This window comes from Aethalodelphis obliquidens, unplaced genomic scaffold (genome assembly GCF_003676395.1).
Source record: "Aethalodelphis obliquidens isolate GAN/ISIS:26980383/991018 unplaced genomic scaffold, ASM367639v1 scaffold50, whole genome shotgun sequence".
Lineage (NCBI taxonomy): Eukaryota > Metazoa > Chordata > Mammalia > Artiodactyla > Delphinidae > Aethalodelphis > Aethalodelphis obliquidens.
The window spans coordinates 5,327,045-5,346,413 of record NW_020837994.1 but is presented as its reverse complement, the minus strand read 5'-3'; the positions used below and the strand labels follow the sequence as shown (position 1 = coordinate 5,346,413).

General features: G+C 37.0%; 1 protein-coding gene across 16 annotated transcripts in view; it reads left to right on the top strand.

Annotated features, from left to right (window-relative positions):
• NARS2 (asparaginyl-tRNA synthetase 2, mitochondrial) overlaps nucleotides 1-19,369 on the top strand; it is a 142,724-nt gene that overhangs the window by 101,966 nt on the left and 21,389 nt on the right. For all 16 annotated transcript variants that reach the window (XR_003428103.1, XR_003428104.1, XR_003428100.1 and 13 more), the window contains 4 exons: nucleotides 3,854-3,952; nucleotides 4,052-4,089; nucleotides 10,992-11,058; nucleotides 12,508-12,645. Coding sequence is in view for 1 of the 16 variants with exons in the window: in XM_027083509.1 (XP_026939310.1) it covers nucleotides 3,854-3,952; nucleotides 4,052-4,089; nucleotides 10,992-11,058; nucleotides 12,508-12,645 (342 nt within the window). In the remaining 15 variants the exon portion in view is untranslated. The remainder of the gene's footprint in view (nucleotides 1-3,853; nucleotides 3,953-4,051; nucleotides 4,090-10,991; nucleotides 11,059-12,507; nucleotides 12,646-19,369) is intronic.

The window sequence follows — 19,369 nt, the reverse complement described above, 5'->3', positions numbered from 1 at the left end:
TTCTAAATGTCAGGCATCTGTGACATTAAAATGCTTCTGTATACATTTTTACCTCTGACGTCTGTGCCTTACAGGTGTTCATAGAATGAAGAAGATGGAGAACTAATTAATAAACATCTACTGAATGCTGTTAGTGTAATAGTTTTTAAAGTACAGGAATCAAACAGATTTAAGTTCATGTCCAAGGTCTGCCATTAACTTTGTTATGATGTTACCTAACCTTAGTGATCTTTAGCTTCCTCAGCTATAAAATGAGAATAATAGTAGCTATTTCATTAGGTTATTGTGAGAAGTAAATGAAAGATTATGTATGTATAATGTAAAGCATCCAGTATGGGATCCGGCACAAAGCAGGCTTAGTAAATAGTAGCTCTTGATATTTGCTAGGCAAATAAACAAAACGTCTTTATAGTTAGAGAAACATGTCTATAGCTATAGTATTAGAAAGCATCCACAGGAGCTGTCAGAGCTCTGGGACAGGGATGAAGCTGGAGATATAGTCAAGAGTCAGCTCATGAAAGAAAGACTGTATTTAAATGCCCTGCTGAGGAGTTTGAACTTAATCCAAAAGATAAAGGAGAAAGTTCTCAGCTGGGAAAGGCCATGGTCAGAGTTATATTTTAGAAGTATCTCTCTAGCAGCATTATGAAAAATGATTTAGAGGGAGATAAAAATAGGGGTGGGAGCCTTTTCAGGAGGCTGTGGCCATAAATCCATATAGAGCACACAAGTCTGGAGATGGATGGACCAGGATTTGATTATTAGCTCAATCACTTACTGGCTATGTGACCTAAGACATGGGACTTAATTTCTCTGAACCTCAGTTTTCTTATCTATAAAATGGGAATAATAATTCCTATTTCATATATTAATTCATAGGATTACAGAGATAATATATATAAGGTGCTTAGCATAATTCATGACACTTAGTAAGTACCCAGAATGTGTTAACTGTTGTTATGAATTCTCTATCCACTACCATTTTGGTTAAGATCTTAGTTTGGAATTCTAATTACAGGATGTTTATTTTAGCAGTTTTCATCAACTCTTACTTCTTTCATTCTACTCTTATTCACCCAGTAAATGACCCAATTCCACTTAAAACAGAAATACCATGTATACTCCCAAATAGAATGGAGTCACAATTTTATTATCCTGTCTTAGGTTGGATTTCCTAGAAAATAAACCCTAAAGCAGAGATTTGTGTGCAGGTATTACTGGGGAATGCTCTCAAGAGAAATACCTGTGAGGAAAGGAAGAAAGCAGCATTGGGCAGAGGGACAAGTTAAACTGTGCTGCATTTACAAACAGATGCCTTAGCCAATTCCCTGAGAAACTTTGGAGCTAGAATGGTCTTTCATAGTTGTCCCATAGGAGGGCAAGTGCCTCCTCCTGTGAGCCAGTCATTGGATGCGGGCTAGATGGGAAGGGGTTGTAACCTTGGGTAAGGCAGTCCTCCTGGCCTGGGCAGTTCCTGAAGAGGGACCCAACTATGTACCATCAGCAGTTACTGTTCCTAGCGGATAAAGATCTTGGTCCTAAAGGGATGTTGTGGCCACACACCACAGTGTCCACTTGCATATACCCCTTTAACATCTCCCACCGATTTCTCTAGACCAGTGTCCCGAAGGGGATATTTTTGGTGTCCCTACTAGGGAGTGGGTGGGGGAGTAGGGAAGACGGGTTGCTACTGGCATCTAGTGGGTAAAGGCTAGGGATGTTGTTCAGTATCCTGCAATGCACAGCCCCCTCCCCGCCAGCGAAGAATTATCTGGCCAAAAATGTCAATAGGAACACTGTTGAGTTAATCCCTTTCTAGATTTAGGGATTCAGAATCTGAGCCTTACCAAGTCAGTAAAATTCCTTAATCAGCTTTCAATTCGAGCTCACCACCCAATTCTTTTTTTTTTTTTTTTTTCACCCAATTCATTATTATTCTTTCACTCAGGCAATGAGAGTATTGTAAAGAATGGAACCACACGTTTTACCTCCTATTTCTGCCTTGTCCCTGTCTCCGCTGCCCAATATAATACCAGAGGGAAAGATTATAAAGATAATACATTGTTAGAATTTATTAAACATTATAATCTTTGCTCTATAATTATGTATTCTGTAACTGAATAATTCTTATTTATTTGGTCGTCCACTGAGTGGTTCTCAGGGCATACACTATTGAATAGTTTAATTAATTGGAATATAAACTTCTTCCTAAAGACAGAAGAAAAAGGTATATTCTTTCCAAAAATAAACTCCTACTTCTCTCAGTGTTCTCCCTTTGATAAATTGAATTCTGTGGAAATTATTATCTTGATGAAGAGCAGTCTCTTAAATACAAAATCAGAATATTATAACAGGATATTTTCCTCTTATGACGTATAAGCAATTAAATATTATTATTTTAATACTATTGAGAAATATATATTTTAAAACATGAGGGTTATGTTAACCCTTCAGTTAAGTTTCTGTTTTATTATAAATATATTTATAGAGTGTAGTCTGAAAGTCAAGGTTAGAAAAGCCAGTGATATCCTTCTTCAAATGGAAATGTTCTGCCCTTGAAAGACACTGCTTTAACAGCCCCAGCTGTTGAAGTCTTCATCTTACCGATTGTGTATTGTGTCCCTCAACAATGCAAGCATACTATCCAATCTACCTGTTCTTTTTTCCTCTCAATATACATTGGCTTTTTGCAGTGATTGAGGGATATAACGCTTCATAAATCATTCAGTTACTTAGTGATTTCTTTATCTCACTGCTAGATTGAAGGTGGTTATAGCCTCAAGGCAAAACATCTTTAGCCTCCTTTTGCTCTTCTTTCATCAAGTTATTCCTTACTTCTCTACAAAATATATGTATAATATAAAAATGCAAAGTATATATAAAAAGAAATGAAAAATATTTTATATATGTACATAAATCTATCTGGTTGTCACTTGATAATTAAGTTCTTTCCTATATCTGACCATGTTAAATTACTCAGACGCTTATGCCCCACTGTGTTTCCAGTGTTGGTAGGGTGTCCAGTGATTCAGAGAGGAAAGGAAGATACCTGCCTGTGGGGCAGCCTGGTCTTAATTCATGTATGTGTCTTTATGAGGACATATCTGAAAATCACAATATGATTTCATTGACATCAAAACAAAAATTTTAGTTTGGATTAAAAATATTTTAGAAATATTTTTCATTCCAGTCACTTTTTTCTTCTGAGAACAAGTTTTTCCCATGAGACTTTTATGGACACCCCTGGTAGAACGAATTCTTATACGCTGATTTGTGTCGTTACTTTATACTTTAGCAAAGCAAAAATGTATGTATTTAGGTGTAGATAGATCTCATTGCTTCTCTAATCTTAAAGTTTACTTTCATTTACCAATGACTGAATGAAGCACTTTTCAAAACGTTCCACTCTTCACAACTGATGTTTGTTGCATGCTTCTCTGATCTGGGCACTAAGCTAAGTCTTATACATGGATTATCTCATATAATTCTTACAACAATCCTGTAAGCTAGGTACTGTTAACTGTCCTGACTCTACAAGTGAATATACTGAAATTTAGAGAGGCATCAGTTTGTTTTAGCTGTTCATTTGACAGCCCACTTCAATACCAGTATTGAAACTGTTAACAGAAGGTTCAGACATGGTTCTTTCTTTTTTTTTTTTAACCTTCTCTGAGAAGTTGTGATGCCCCCTCTAATCAATATGGAAACTGAATTAACTTGATGTAGTATATTCAGGAAGTAAGAGGCCTAATGGATTTATAGCCATTGAAACCTGGAGAGCAGTCCTTACAGGGCCCTAAACAGGTTTTTCATGAAGCTTACATGTCAGGCAATTCTGTATCATTTCTCTTAGGTTATGGAGGGCCTCTTCAAGACTACAACAATGACAGTTCTCTCAAATTGTCCTGAAGATGTTGAACTCTGTCATAAATTCATAGCTCCTGGCCAAAAGGTAATTAGCTTTGTGGATGAAGCCCTGTAAATATGTTAATTACATGTAAGGAATATAATTACATTTAATAAATTTTCTTTTTTCTCTTTTCTTACCAAGGACAGATTAGAACATATGCTAAAAAACAACTTTCTAATGTAAGTAGATTTATACTTTCTCTGAACTTTATTCATAATTTATCATCGTATTTATCACACTGTATTAAATTTTTTGTTTGTATATCTGCTTATCACACTCCCTAGACTCAAGGGAAACCCGTATTTTAATTATTTTTATAGCTCTTATGTCTGGTTCATCGTTGATAATCAGTGTTTCATGAATAAATAAATGAATAAATCATAGCAAGATAATGTTCATAGTAATTATTAACTATATTCCTACAATTCAGACTAATTCGTTAGTAATCAAAATCTGGCTTGATTAAAAAACATGCTTTTAAGATAGGTACATGTAATGTCTGCCCTCTATTTTTCTCTTATTTCAGTCTTCCTTCTTTTTCTTTACCTTCGCTTGCTAAAATCTGAAAATATATTCTGAATTGTTTTTTTAGCCACTATTTTAAAACCTAAAGATCTGTGTTTTAAATATAGCACATACATTATTGCTTCATTTCCACTATAATCCTGTTCAAGTAGAACTTGTTATTGGACTGGTGGTTTATTCAACCAACCATATTAATCAGATAGGCTATTCTTTTCACAGTTTATTCAACCAACCATATTAATCAGATAGGCTATTCTTTTCACAGTTTATTATGAAACACATACTTGATATGGAAAAAACAACAAGCAACTTCTTATATGCAGTACAAATAATTCATATAAGACTTAGTATTCAGGGTATTTACAATGTGTAGAGGAAGTAAGTTTGATAATCTGAAGAAAAGAAAATTGTCTCTGAACATAAGTTAGTATCATTTTTCCCTTGCTATCTTAAGTTTAGGAAGTTTTTCTTCTAAGAGAATAAAGAATTCAACCTGTCCTTGAGAAGGGGAATAAGAAAAACTTGGCAGACTTAGCTGAGAATATCAGGTATCAGCCTAGACCTTCAGGCTACCAGTTAAAAATGATGAGTCGTTGAGCCTGACCCAATAACAAGGCAGCAGCTGTGGGATCAGAAAAGGAGGAAATAGGAGCCCCGTGATAGAGAATCGAAGGGCAATGAAGTACAAGTGAAGGCTTTTGAAACTTTTCCTTTCACTTAAATGTATATTGAATGTTTACTATGTGCCAGGCATTGTCCTAAAATCTAAAAACTGTTTAAAAACAGTGGACAAAGCAGATAAAATTCCATGCCTTCACTGAGCTTATATTTCTGGTGGAGGTAATAATAGCCAAGAGACAAGATAAATAAGTGAAACGTATAGTCTGTGAAAATGAGTAATACTTATGGGGAAAAAAACCAGAGAAGAGAAAGAAGATAAGCCAAAGGAAGAATGAGGAGGTAGAAATTTTAGATAGCACGGCAGGGAAGATCTCACGGCAGGGAAGATCTCACTGAGATGATTTTTGAGTAAAGATCTCAAGAAAGTAAAGTAAGAGAACTAGTTATATGGGTAAGTGGGAAAAGAATATTCCAGGCAGAGGGAATAACAAGTACAAAGACCCTGAGGTTGGAGCATGCCTGACATGTTCAAGTAATAGTGAAGAGTGAGTAAGGGAAGAGGATACGAAGATAAAGTAAGAAAGGATGAGGGAGGTAGGGAAATCAGGTGGGGCCTTGTAGGGCACTGTGAAGAGTTTGGATTTTTACTTGGGTGAGGTGGGAAAGCTGTTGAAGGGTACTGTGCAGAGATCTGAGAAGATCTCAATTGGATTTAATAGGATCGCTCTGGCTATCTGTTGAGAATTGGCTGTAGTAGGACAAGAGTGAGAGCAGCAAAGCAAGTAGGAGATCGTTACAGTCACCTAGGTGCAAGTAGGTGGTGGTTTGAACCTTGTATAAGTCAGGGTTCTCCAGAGAAACAAGACCAACGCGATGTGTGTATATAAAGATTTATTTTAAGGAATTAGCTCACACAATTGTAGAGGCTGGGCAAGTTAAAAATCTGTTGGAGTGGTCCAGCAGGCTGGAGACTCAAGGAAGAGCCAAGTCAAAGGCAGTCTGCTGGTAGATTCCTTCTTTCTTGGAGGAGGCCAGTCTTTGTTCTAGCAAGGCCTTCAACTGGTTGGATGTTGTTATGGAGGGCAATCTTCTTTACTCAGGATCCACTGATTTAAATGTTAACCTCATCCAAAAAAACACCATCTCAGAAATATCCTGAATGTTTGACCAAATATCTGAGTACTGTAGCCCAGCCAACTTTATACATAAAATTAACCGTCACAGACCAGGATGGTAACAATGGAGGTAGGTGAAATTGTCCTATTCTGGATATATTTTAAAGATACAGAAAACAGGATTTACTGAGAGTGAAAAAGAGAGAGAAGGAGAGTTAAGAGTGACTTCAAGCCTTTTGACTTACACAGCTATAGAAATGGAGTTGCTATTAACAGAGATGGGGGAAGCCATAGAATATTGGGGGTGTGTGGAGAGAGAGAGAGGGGTGATATCAGGCTCATCATCATGAGGTGTCATGTTAAGATTGAGATACTTTTCAGACGTCCAGTTAGATGTTGGGTAGGCAGTTTGAGTGTATGGGCCTGGAGTCTACAGGAGAGTTATGGACATAAGCATATTGATAAAAGTTGTAATTAAGTAGGTAAGGAAAGAAGTAAGTTAGGCATCCCAAGGAATCTGTACTGGTAACAGAGAACTAGGGAGATCTTAAGAGAAGTTATCCAGCTTCTGTCTAATAAATATCCACCATTTATTGAATATTTACTATGTGCCAGACAGCGATAAACTTTAAATACATTGTATTTCATTGTACCTTCACCACAACTCTGTGAGTAGTTATTGTTGCCCTGCTGTAGATGAAGAATCAACTCAGAAGATATTAGGTGAGTAAAAGGTGAAGTGGGGATTCAAACTCATGGTCATCTGATTTCAAAGCTCATGCTTTCAGCCAGTGTACTTCCTATATCTGAAAGGGCACTGGAATTAATGCTAGAGTAGTTGTAGCTCCCCACTATCTTTATGACCCTTATGTATCATCTAACTGTTGTGCTTCAGAATCCATGTCTGTAAAATACTCAGGATGGGAACATGGGCTGTGCCATATCAGTCATTGCTATCACCATCATCCATTCCACACAGCACGAATCATAGTTGTACATTAAATTTATATGTGTGATGTTTTTTTTTTTTGGTGTCGTCACCTCCGCATGGTCAGAGGCTTGTTTGTTTTACTTATGCACTGAGTATAGTGAACTGTGTTTCAGAGGACCTGGATTCTAGTCCTGCCTCTACCACTTATTAGCCATTAATGGGTGAATTCATATTTTTCAACAAATATTTATTGACTACCTTCTATGAGTTAGGCACTGTTCTAGTCATTGAGGATTCAGTAGTGAAAATAGGCACGGATTAGTCCTTTTATGGAGTTTAGCATCTAGAGAAAAAGATGAATAGTTAAATATTTGCATGAATAATTATTTAATTACAACTACGAATTTGACTAATAGTAAATCTTTAACCTTTCTGAGCTTCAGTTTTCTCATCTATGAAGTGATAACTTGTCTGTCTTATTTTGTTGAAATGTTCAAATGCTGCTTAAGCAATATGTCAAAGACTAGATAACATGAAAACCCTCCTGCTACAAAACATCTAAAAATGCTAGTTAAAATATTATTAAATCCTTTTAAATGCATTGTTGAGTTCACTAGAATATATGAGAAGCTCCAGGAGCTAGAAACAGAGGGGACTGAACACCAGAGGGTGTACGTAAATTACATGATGCTGAGAATTCTCAGGGTGGAGGGTACCAGAGATGGAGGGGGTTTGTAGACTTTGAAACCAAAGATTTTAAAAGCCATGAGAGAATATGAGAGTAGACCTAAGCATGATGAATTAGAATCAAGATGCACCCCGAAATACACATGCATACATGTCCACACCCACACGCAAGATACCATATGACTTGTATTCTTTTGAATAGATTTCAGTGTTCTTGAGTACTTGTTATAATTGTTTTATATGAAAGTATATTATTTAAAGGACTTGTGTAGTCTTTGAATTTAGCCTTTATCAAGCAGAAGTAGAACACACTTATTTTACATTTCCTTTATAGTATTAAGGCTTTAAAAATATAGAGTACTTACCTTTTTATTTGCTCGGCATTTATTTGTGTGAATTTGAGGCAAAGAATGCTAATAATAATCTCTGTAACTTAGCAGTTGTACTCCAACAGTTTCAGAATAATTTTCTTCATTCAACAACAGAAAATTTGAAATATGAAGGTAGTTTGATATTGTATCACACAATATCACAATATCTTCTTCTTTCCTCAAAGCACTTTGGAAATAGTTTCTGGGAAGGAGAAGAAATATTATTCCCTGTACATACCAAGAAAAGTTAGTAGAGAGTTGACGAAGGCCATTAAGGATATCCAGTGTCAGGACTGTAATTTGAACTTGAAAGTTCTGCCTCAACTTAAGGTATGGGAGGAGTGTGGGGCAGAACATCTAGAATAACAAGAGATATTTAGACATGAGAGTCCTTTTTTTCTTAATAATGTAACTAACATATCAATGGCACAAAATTCTAGTGCTTCCCATTTTGACTGCTCTTATATTTCTCAGTATAATGAGTAGATCATATCAAGTAATTGATAGAATAGAACAATAGAATTTCTAAGCAGACAAGAGCTTAATATAGCCCAGTCTCCTTATTTTATAAGTACAAATACTTAATTTTTTAATGTTTGTATTTTTAGAGTTTTGTATAAAATACAAAAATTTATAAAATGCTTTCATTGAGGTGAAGTGATTTACATAGTTACTAAGTGGTAGAGTCAAAGGGAGAACCCAGAGCCCATTATCTTTTATTTTGATAGAACATATGAAACTCCAAGTGGTTTAGGCATTATCTCAGCAGTTAAGAGCTTAGACTCTGGAGTCAGCACATCAAGGTTTACTTCTTACTTACATGAGTGATTTTTGGCAAGTTATTGATCCTCTCTAAGCTTCAGTTTCCCTTCTGTGAAATGCTCATTTAAAAATTATTACTACTATCAACACCAACACCATTCTTACCTTAGAAATTATCTGTTATTTAATACTAGATTTTAGTTTGAATAGAATTTCCATCTTCTAAAAAACCTATCACTCAAAACATAGCTTTGGGGGCTTTATTTGTACTCTATGACACAACTCTTTCCAGTTAGTTATTATAGATATGAACTTCATTTTTGCTTCAGAGAATAAGTTTGTTAGGTTATTTTTTAACTCAGAGTCCTTCAGAAAGTTTGTAGATTTTTGTTTTTAATCATGCAGAATACTGTTGCAGAGAACATAGAGAAACTGACATTTTCATATACTATTGGTGGGCATACATTGGAAAAACCCTGTAAAAGGGGAACGATATCTTTGGTGGTGTCTTTCAAAATTATGAAAACTGCAAATGCAAATACTCTTGAATCCAACAGTTCCATTTTTTCCATGTGCAAAATCAGTATGAGCATAAATTAGGTATATGTAGTCATGATTTATAATAGCAGAAGATTGGAAACAGCTGAAATATCCATCGATAGATGACTGGTTAAACTAATTAGGATACATCCACAAAGTGGAATGTTATGTAATAGCTCAAAAAGTGAAGAAGTTCTTCATATACTGCTATGTAAAGATCTGCAAGGTATATTATTGAGTAAGAAAAGTGTAAAAGAGTGCATATGATATGTATGCTATGGCTGCCATCTATAAAAAAGGGGAGATTGAGTATTAATATTTGCTTATAGATGCATGAAACCCTCTGGAAGGATACACAAGAAACCAATAACAGTAATTGTGTGTGAGGAGAGGAACTAGGTAGCTATGGGACAGGGATGGAAGGAAGGTGTATACTCTTTTATTCCCCTTGATTTTTTTTTAAAAACTATGTGCATATATCACCTATCCAAACTGTTAAAACAAATTCTTGGTTTGGCTTGCGTTAGGCATGATGGTTTCTTACTGAGGTAACCAAAAATGATATTTTTCCTAAACAGTCGTACAATACTAGAATATATTTAAAAAGCCTTACGATGGCCTGAAAGAGTTCATAGGATCTGACCTCTGACTACCTTTCCAATCTAATTTTCTGGCATTCTTCTCCTTGTTCAACATGCTTCAGTTACACTGAATTTTTTGTTCCTTGAATGAGCCAAACTGTTCCTCACTTCAGGCTTTTGTACTCACTGTTCCTTTTACCTGGAATACTTTCCCTTAGGTATTTATATGGCTCATTTCCTGACTTCATGCAGGTTTCTGTTCAAACGTCACCATTCAGCAAGGCCTTTCTTGACCATCTTATCTAAAATAGCACCCCCCAAATACCTTCTGTCTTTTTATCTTGCCTTGTTTTTCTTCATAGCACCAATAGCTCCCTGGCTTATTTCTGTTTATTTGTTTATCTTTCTTATCCCCATTGTGCGTGTACATACACACACACAAACACACACACACATAGCCACACACATACACAGACACACACACACACGGATAGCAACTCCATAAGGCAGGGGCTTTGTTTTTATTTACTGTATCTCCAGTGCCTAGAATGATACCTAGCACATAGTAAGTGCTCAGTATATGCTGGATGAATGAATGACAGCTTTAGGGAGAGAGTTTTGCTCTTTTAGCCTCAGTATTTCACACCTTTTAGGGCATTAGCATAACATGAATTCAGAGAAAATCTTTATTCGCTTAAGTGACTAGCTTCTCTGTGTACACTGCAAGTGGATCAGGAGTGGGATTATTGAATGGCCATTTCTCTTCATGCTGATCAGACTTTCATAGGTCAACCTTAATTCCTGATTACTCAATAATCGTTTTTACAATCATTTGATACTCAGATATGATCTCAAAGACTGTATGAGAATAGGTCTTTCACAGTTTTCAGATGCACCAGTTAACAACAGCCATTAACCTTTCTCTGCTTTTACCCTGTTTCTCTCCAGCATTTCTTATACTGAGGCAGTGGAGATCTTAAAGCAGGCATCCCAGAACTTCACCTTCACTCCAGAGGTAGTATTTATATATATATATGTATGTATGTATGAAAATATGTTTCTCATATTTATCTGATTTCATTAAGAATCCTTTAAAATAACCTTATTTCTCTTACTAGCAGTGTGTATGTAGTATTTGCATATCTGTACATTGGCTTTTTTTGATGTTTGCCTAACCTCACTGAAATATTTAGAATGAAAAATAATTTTGAAGTAGAATCATATCATTTGGAATAGCAGTGACAAAAGGGTTATAAAGAAGTTTCCCAAGTTTAGGAAGATGAAATTCCTTAGAAAGAATGGTAATCGTAGAATATCAGTGTAGAAATCAACTAGTTCAGTGTTTCCCAAAGTATGTTCTGAATGATGTCAACAGTTGACAGGCAGAAGAGGTTATGTGATCAAATAAGTTTAGGCAACACATTAAACACGTTTCTTTTTCCGTTGAACTTTATAGAGGCTTCTGATTTGTGATCCACTTTGAAAAACACTGAGCTTTGTGTGTTTTTGTTTTTTCCCAGAACTCCTTTATTTTATGGGTAAGGATATAGGTCTGGAAAAGCCACATGATTTATCAGTGGACATGCACATAATGCACATAATTCCTATGCCAGTGCTTCTTTCCTATAATTAAGATATTGCCAGACAAGTGGGAATAGTAAGATAATGTTAAGAATCTAATACCTTTGTCTTCAAACTATTCCTTACACCAGTTCCATTCCCAGTTAAGTCAGATGCTCTCTTTAAGTTACGAGTGCCCTGTGCTTGTTATATTTATAATCAACTGACTTCTTTGTATAATTTTTTGTTTAATGTTTGTCTCCCATCCTGGAAGCTTCATGAACTCAGGGATTTTGTGTTTCTTACCAGTTTCCAGTACCTAGCATGGTACTTGGGGTTTAATAGGCACATTAGTATTTGCTGAATAAATAGATTAACAGTATTATTAAATATTCATCAGAGAGCATCTGATATACTAGTTGACTCTTTTATCAAAAAAAAAAAAATAGTCACTGGGAGAAGCCATCTAGCCAGAGATAGACTCAATATTAGGAATATTATCTTTCATCATTTAATTTCCTGAAACTTAGGGACAGTAACTGTAGAAGAAGCTCTTGGCAATATTAATAAAAATTATGATTCTGAATCAGCTTTTATACACCATGGAAAGCATACTGTGTTTTACTACAGATGCTGTTTATCTGCTAAATGCTGCTCCCTGAGATGGGGCACAGAAAGCGTAGTGTTTACTAGTTTCAGCTTTCATCATGCCAGGCCTTTGGATGCTCTTGTTAACACATCTCTCTCTAGTTTATTTATCTGTGTAACCTCAGCAGACAGCTCCACACATCCCTGATCCTCAGGGAGAAGAAGCCCTTGGCACTGATACAGGTTATTTTTAGGTCCTGCATTATATCTTTCAGCTCTGTCTTCTCCTTTGGTAATTTCTTTTTTCTCATTACAGTGGGGTGCTGATCTACACACTGAACATGAAAAGTACCTGGTGAAGCACTGTGGCGACATACCAGTCTTTGTCATTAATTATCCATTAGCACTCAAGCCCTTCTACATGAGGGATAATGAAGACAGCCCTCAGCACACAGTAAGAAAAGACATTAAATAAATTGGGGTTAGTCATCTCAGAGCCTGCAGTTTTTCCCTTGATTTAATTTCATTTATCCTTTGGTATATTTTCTTAAATTATATCATTCACTCTTTATATTTCTTAAAATGATAACATTTCTCAAAGGCACCTCTAAAAATGTGTTCCCAAAGAAGATCCCAATGTTCTATAAGCATACTCCCTCATTTCTATCGTAGGGTGTCCTCTACGTCCTCTATGTCCAGTTAAGCAGATGCAAATGGAAGTGTGTTTTGTTTTGTTTTTTTAAATTACTGAGAGCCCTAGAGCGCTGTAGAGCAATGGGCCCGGTCTCCTATCAAATACTGATTAGGAGACTGCAGTGTGGGGGAGATGTTGGGCAAGAGATAATAGTAGTGGCATGATCGGGCAAAGGAAGAGCTAGCTTGGAACAGCAGGCAGCCTAGAGTACTTTGGCTATCAAATAGAAGTAGTGAGGGGAAGGCTATGGAGGGATCGAAGAGGTCTGGGCGGATTCTCCACTTGGTCAGTCCTCTTCTGACCGTCTCTTCTCTCTCTGCCTGTCTTATCTCTTGTCTGTCTGTCTGTCTGTCTGCCTGCTCTCTTTAGCCTTTCTTGTCCTCTGTTCTCTCTTTACCCCTCAACTACAGTTGGTTTTTATTCTTCTTGTTTACTTTTTCCTTTTTTCTTTTTTGTCTCTTCTCTCCTTCACAAAATTGGCAGTAATATAGAATAAGAATATATTTGACTCTTTAAATATGTATTGGATAGTCATATATTTAATATCATTAATTGTAAAAGTCTGTGAGACAAATATATTATGTTTATCTCAAAAAAGGTCCCAAACCTAAACTTTGCCATCTTGTATTTTTCACTTGCATCTAGATAAACACCAGTAAGAAAATGTAGATCAGGACCTACCAGTAAATTAAATGACCTCGTCTTAGTATATAAGGTTATCTCTTTGAATGTATTTCCTGTCTTCTCTCAGATTACAGTGTTACCAAAGCAATATTAGGGGACTTCCCTGGTGATCCAGTCGTTTAGACTCCACGCTTCCACTGCAGGGAGCCACGGGTTCAACCCCAGGTCAGGAAACTAAGATCCCACATGCCACACGGCATGGCCGAAAAACAACAACAACAACAACAATATTAGCCTCCAGTTAGTAAGAGGTAAACACTTTCATCTCATCTCTAAGTCGCAAAACAGCCTTGACAAGAAACTCATTGTTTCTCCCATTTTACGTATAGAAAACTGGGGTGCAAAGAGACCAATTACATTTCCCAAGGCTACATGGGTGGTAAGTGACAGAACTCGTATTCAAACCTGATTGCCTCTGGCTCTGAAGTCTGTGTTCTCTTCCACGCTATCACTCTGCCTCAAAATCACAGATATAAAATTACATTTTAGCCACCGATTTTACGCATCCCCACTTTTCACACCAGCATTATCCAAAACCAATGAGCAACACAATTGATTTATGATTCTTACTTCCTCTTTTCCCTACCAACCCTCTGGTATAATCGATTATGAGAAATGAATAGGCCCACAGGTTAGCAGCAAAAAAATGAGAGTGACTAGGGCGTAGATTAGCCAATCTTAGATAATTCAATATTGAGCCTACACCACAAAACAGAGGCCTGTGTCTGTATCTCTTGGCTTTTGTATCACTCCACCCTATCCCACTTCCACCTCCCTTCCCCAGTACACACACACCATGTATTCCTCTCATAATTTTCCGAAGTAGAACACCTTTCAGTCATTCAGTTTTGCACTTCTTAAAAATACTCTGGGGCTTCCCTGGTGGCGCAGTGGTGGAGAGTCCACCTGCCGATGCAGGGGTCATGGGTTCGTGCCCCGGCTCGGGAAGTTCCCACATGCCGCAGAGCGGCTAGGCCTGCACGTCCGGAGCTTGTGCTCCGCAACGGGAGAGGCCACAACAGTGAGAGGCCTGCATACCGCAAAAAAAAAAAAAAAAAATACTCTGCTTAAAGCAGTTCTAAGACGGAAGTTTGTAGCAATACAATCCTACCTTAAGAAACAAGAAACATCTCAAATCAACAACCTAACCTTACACCTAAAGCAATTAGAGAAAGAAGAACAAACAAAACCCCAAAGTTAGCAGACAGAAAGAAATCATAAAGATCAGATCAGAAATAAATGAAAAACAAATGAAGGAAACGATAGCAAAGATCAATAAAACTAAAAGCTGGTTCTTTGAGAAGATAAACAAAATTGATAAACCATTATCCAGACTCATCAAGAAAAAAAGGGAGAAGACTCAAATCAATAGAATTAGAAATGAAAAAGGAGAAGTAACAACTGACACTGCAGGAATACAAAGGATCATGAGAGATTACTACAAGCAAGTATATGCCAATGAAATGGACAACCTGGAAGAACTGGACAAATTCTAAGAAACGCACAACCTTCTGAGACTGAACCAAGAAGAAATAGAAAATATGAACAGACCAATCACAAGCACTGAAATTGAAACTGTGATTAAAAATCTTCCAGTAAACAAAAGTCCAGGACCAGATGTCTTTACAGGTGAATTCTATCAAACATTTAGAGAAGAGCTAACACCTAACCTTCTCAAACTCTTCCAAAATATAGCAGAGGGAGGAACACTCCCAAACTCATTCTACGAGGCCACTGTCACCCTGATACCAAAACCAGACAAAGATGTCACAAAGTAAGAAAACTACAGGCCAATATCACTGATGAACATAGATGCAAAAATTCTCAACAAAATACTAGCAAACAGAATCCAACAGCACATTAAAAGGATCATACACCATGATCAAGTGGGGTTTAACCCAGGAATGAAGGATTCTTCAATATACGCAAATCAATGTGATACACCATATTAACAAATTGAAGGAGAAAAACCATATGATCATCTCAATAGATGCAGAGAAAGCTTTCGACAAAATTCAACACCCATTTCTGATAAAAACCCTGCAGAAAGTAGGCACAGAGGGAACTTTCCTCAACATAATAAAGACCATATATGACAAACCCACAGCCAACATCGTCCTCTATGGTGAAAAACTGAAAGCATTTCCACTAAGATCAGGAACAAGACAAGGTTGCCCACTCTCACCACTCTTATTCAACCTAGTTTTGGAAGTTTTAGCCACAACAATCAGAGAAGAAAAGGAAATAAAAGGAATCCAAATCGGAAAAGAAGAAGTAAAGCTGTCACTGTTTGCAGATGGCATGATACTATACATAGAGAATCCTAAAGATGCTACCAGAAAACTACTAGAGCTAATCAATGAATGTGGTAAAGTAGCAGGATACAAAATTAATGCACAGAAATCTCTGGCATTCCTATACACTAATGATGAAAAATCTGAAAGTGAAATTAAGAAAACACTCCCATTTACCATTGCAACAAAAAGAATAAAATATCTAGGAATAAACCTACCTAACGAGACTAAAGGCCTGTATGCAGAAAATTACAAGACACTGATGAAAGAAATTAAAGATGATACAAATAGATGGAGAGATATACCAAGTTCTTGGATTGGAAGAATCAACAGTGTGAAAGTGACTCTACTACCCAAAGCAATCTACAGATTCAGTGCAATCCCTATCAAACTACCACTGGCATTTTTCACAAAACTAGAACCAAAAATTTCACAATTTGTATGGAAACACAAAAGATCCCGAATAGCCAAAGCAATCTTGAGAAAGAAAAACGGAGCTGGAGGAATCAGGCTCCCTGACTTCAGACTATACTACAAAGCTACAGTAATGAAGACAGTATGGTACTGGCACAAAAACAAACATATAGATCAATGGAACAGGATAGGAGGCCCAGAGATAAACCCACGCACATATGGTCACCTTATCTTTGATAAAGGAGGCAAGAATATACAATGGAGAAAAGACAGCCTCCTCGATAAGTGTTGCTGGGAAAACTGGACAGCTACATGTAAAAGAATGAAATTAGAACACTCCCTAACACCATACACAAAAGTAAACTCAAAATGGATTAAAGACCTAAATGTAAGGCCAGACACTGTCAAACTCTCAGAGGAAAACATAGGCAGAACACTCTGACATAAATCACAGCAAGATCCTTTTTGACCCACCTCCTAGAGAAATGGAAATAAAAACAAAAATAAACAAATGGGACTTAATGAAACTTAAAAACGTTTGCACAGCAAAGGAAACCATAAACAAGACGAAAAGACAACCTTCAGAATGGGAGAAAATATATGCAGATGAAGCACCTGACAAAGGATTAATCTCCAAAATTTACAAGCAGCTTATGCAGCTCAATATCAAAAAAATAAACAACTCAATCCAAAAATGGGCAGAAGACCTAAATAGACATTTCTCCAAAGACAGATTGCCAACAAACACATGAAAAGATGCTCAACATCACTACTCATTAGAGAAATGCAAATCAAAACTACAATGAGGTAACACCTCACACTGGTCGGCATGGCCATCATCAAAAAATCTACAAACAATAAATGCTGGAGAGGGTGTGGAGAAAAGGAAACCCTCTTGCACTGTTGGTCGGAATGTAAACTGATACAGCCACTATGGAGAACAGTATGGAGGTTCCTTAAAAAACTAAAAACAGAACTGCCATACGACCCAGCAATCCCAATACTGGGTATACACCCTGAGAAAACCATAATTCAAAAAGATTCATGTACCACAATGTTCATTGCAGCTCTGTTTACAATAGCCAGGACATGGAAGCAACTTAAGTGTCCATCGACAGATGAATGGATAAAGAAGATGTGGCACATATATACAATGGAATATTAGCCATAAAAAGAAACGAAATTGAGTTATTTGTAGTGAGGTGGATGGACCTAAAGTCTGTCATACAGAGTGAAGTAAGTCAGAAAGAGAAAAACAAATCCTGTATGCTAACACATATATATGGAATCTAAAAAGGAAAGAAAAAAATGGTCATGAAGAACCTAGGGGCAAGACAGGAATAAAGACGCAGACCTACTAGAGAATGGACTTAAGGACACGGGGAGGGTGAAGGGTAAACTGGGACGAAGTGAGAGAGTGGCATGGACATATATACACTACCAAATGTAAAATAGCTAGCTAGTGGGAAGCAGCCACATAGCACAGGGAGATCAGCTCGGTGCTTTGTGACCACTTAGAGGGATGGGATAGGGAGGGTGGGAGGGATGGAGACGCAAGAGGGAAGAGATATGGGAACATATGTATATGTATAACTGGTTCACTTTGTTATAAAGCAGAAAGTAACACACCATTGTAAAGCAGTTATACTCCAATAAAGATGTTAAAAAAAAAAAAATACTCTGGTTAAGGCTTTCCTTCTCTGTGAAGACTTCCCTAGGTTACCCAGTCTCCTTGAGCCTTCCTTTATTCTAGATTTCTATAGTATTTAAAGAATTAGTAAAACTGATTGCATTGATCTATTTTTTGTAGTCTCTGTATAAGTTTTGCTTTCTCACATGAGGTTCTTTTTCAGGATGGTGAATGTTTTATAACCACCACAGTATATGCCACTCATTGCTCATCCCTCTAATGTGACTTCTATTCAGACAACTAATCGTTCCCTCTCATCATACCACTGAAGCTCTGTAATAATTGTTATGTTATTAAGCCCAGCAGACTTTTTTTTTTTAAGAAGTCTGTCTTTTACTTCACCTCTCAGCCTTATTCATCACTATTTGTGTCTTTGTTATTCTTAACACTTCCTCCTTCTTTGGCTTTTGTGACAGCATTCTCCCAGTTTTCTTCCCTTCTCAGTGGGTTATTCTTTCTCAGTCTCCTATACAGGTTCATCCTCTTCTACTAAGCCACTAGATGTTGGAATTCCTCAAGCCTCCATCCTAGGTCTTCTTTTCTCTCCCCAAATGATTTCATCAGTACCCACAGCTTACTGTATATTTTCACACAATCAGAAATTTATGTTTCGAATCCAGACTTTTCCTCTGAGCTCTGGACTCATCTTATTGCTATTTACATATTGTAAAACCATCTCACACTTAACATACCCAAAACTGAACCCATGATTTCACTTCTTTTCCCCTTCTTCCACCACATTTGATTTTCTTTGAATATTCTGTGCTCATCTAATTGCGCAAGCCAGATTCCTGAGTCATCTTTGAAATCTTCCTCTCTCTCACTTCCCATACTGAAGCTATTACTAAGTTCTGTCATTTTTATACTTCTAAATAAATCTCGAATCCATCTACTTCTCTTTATTTCCACTTTTGCCTTTCTGCATTAACATACCATTATCTCTTGCCCAGACTACTTCAGTAGCCTCCTGCCTGGTCTTCCTGTATCCATTCTTTCTTCCTCTGAAGTCCTCTGAGTCCGTTCTCCCCATTTCAGCATGAGCTTTTAGAAAATGTAAATCTGATCATGTTCTCTCCCTTCTAAAAACCGTTCAGTGGCCTCCCATTACTCTTAGAATAAAAATCAAGATCCTTTATTTGGCCTACAAGCCCCAGTGTAGTCTGGCTGCTCCCGTCTCGTGTCTTCAGATAGGCAGGACTTTCCCTCATCACAGGATCTTTGCACATAGTCTTCCCTCAATCTAGAACAGTCTTTTTCACCTAATTTTACTTACTCTTCGGATCTTTTCTCAGTAATCATTTCCCCAGAGAAACCTTCCTTGATCCTCCAGACTGAGTCAGAGGCCTGTTAGACAGTACAGTGGTACCATGTTGAATTTCAGACCCAGAACTACTAACTTTTA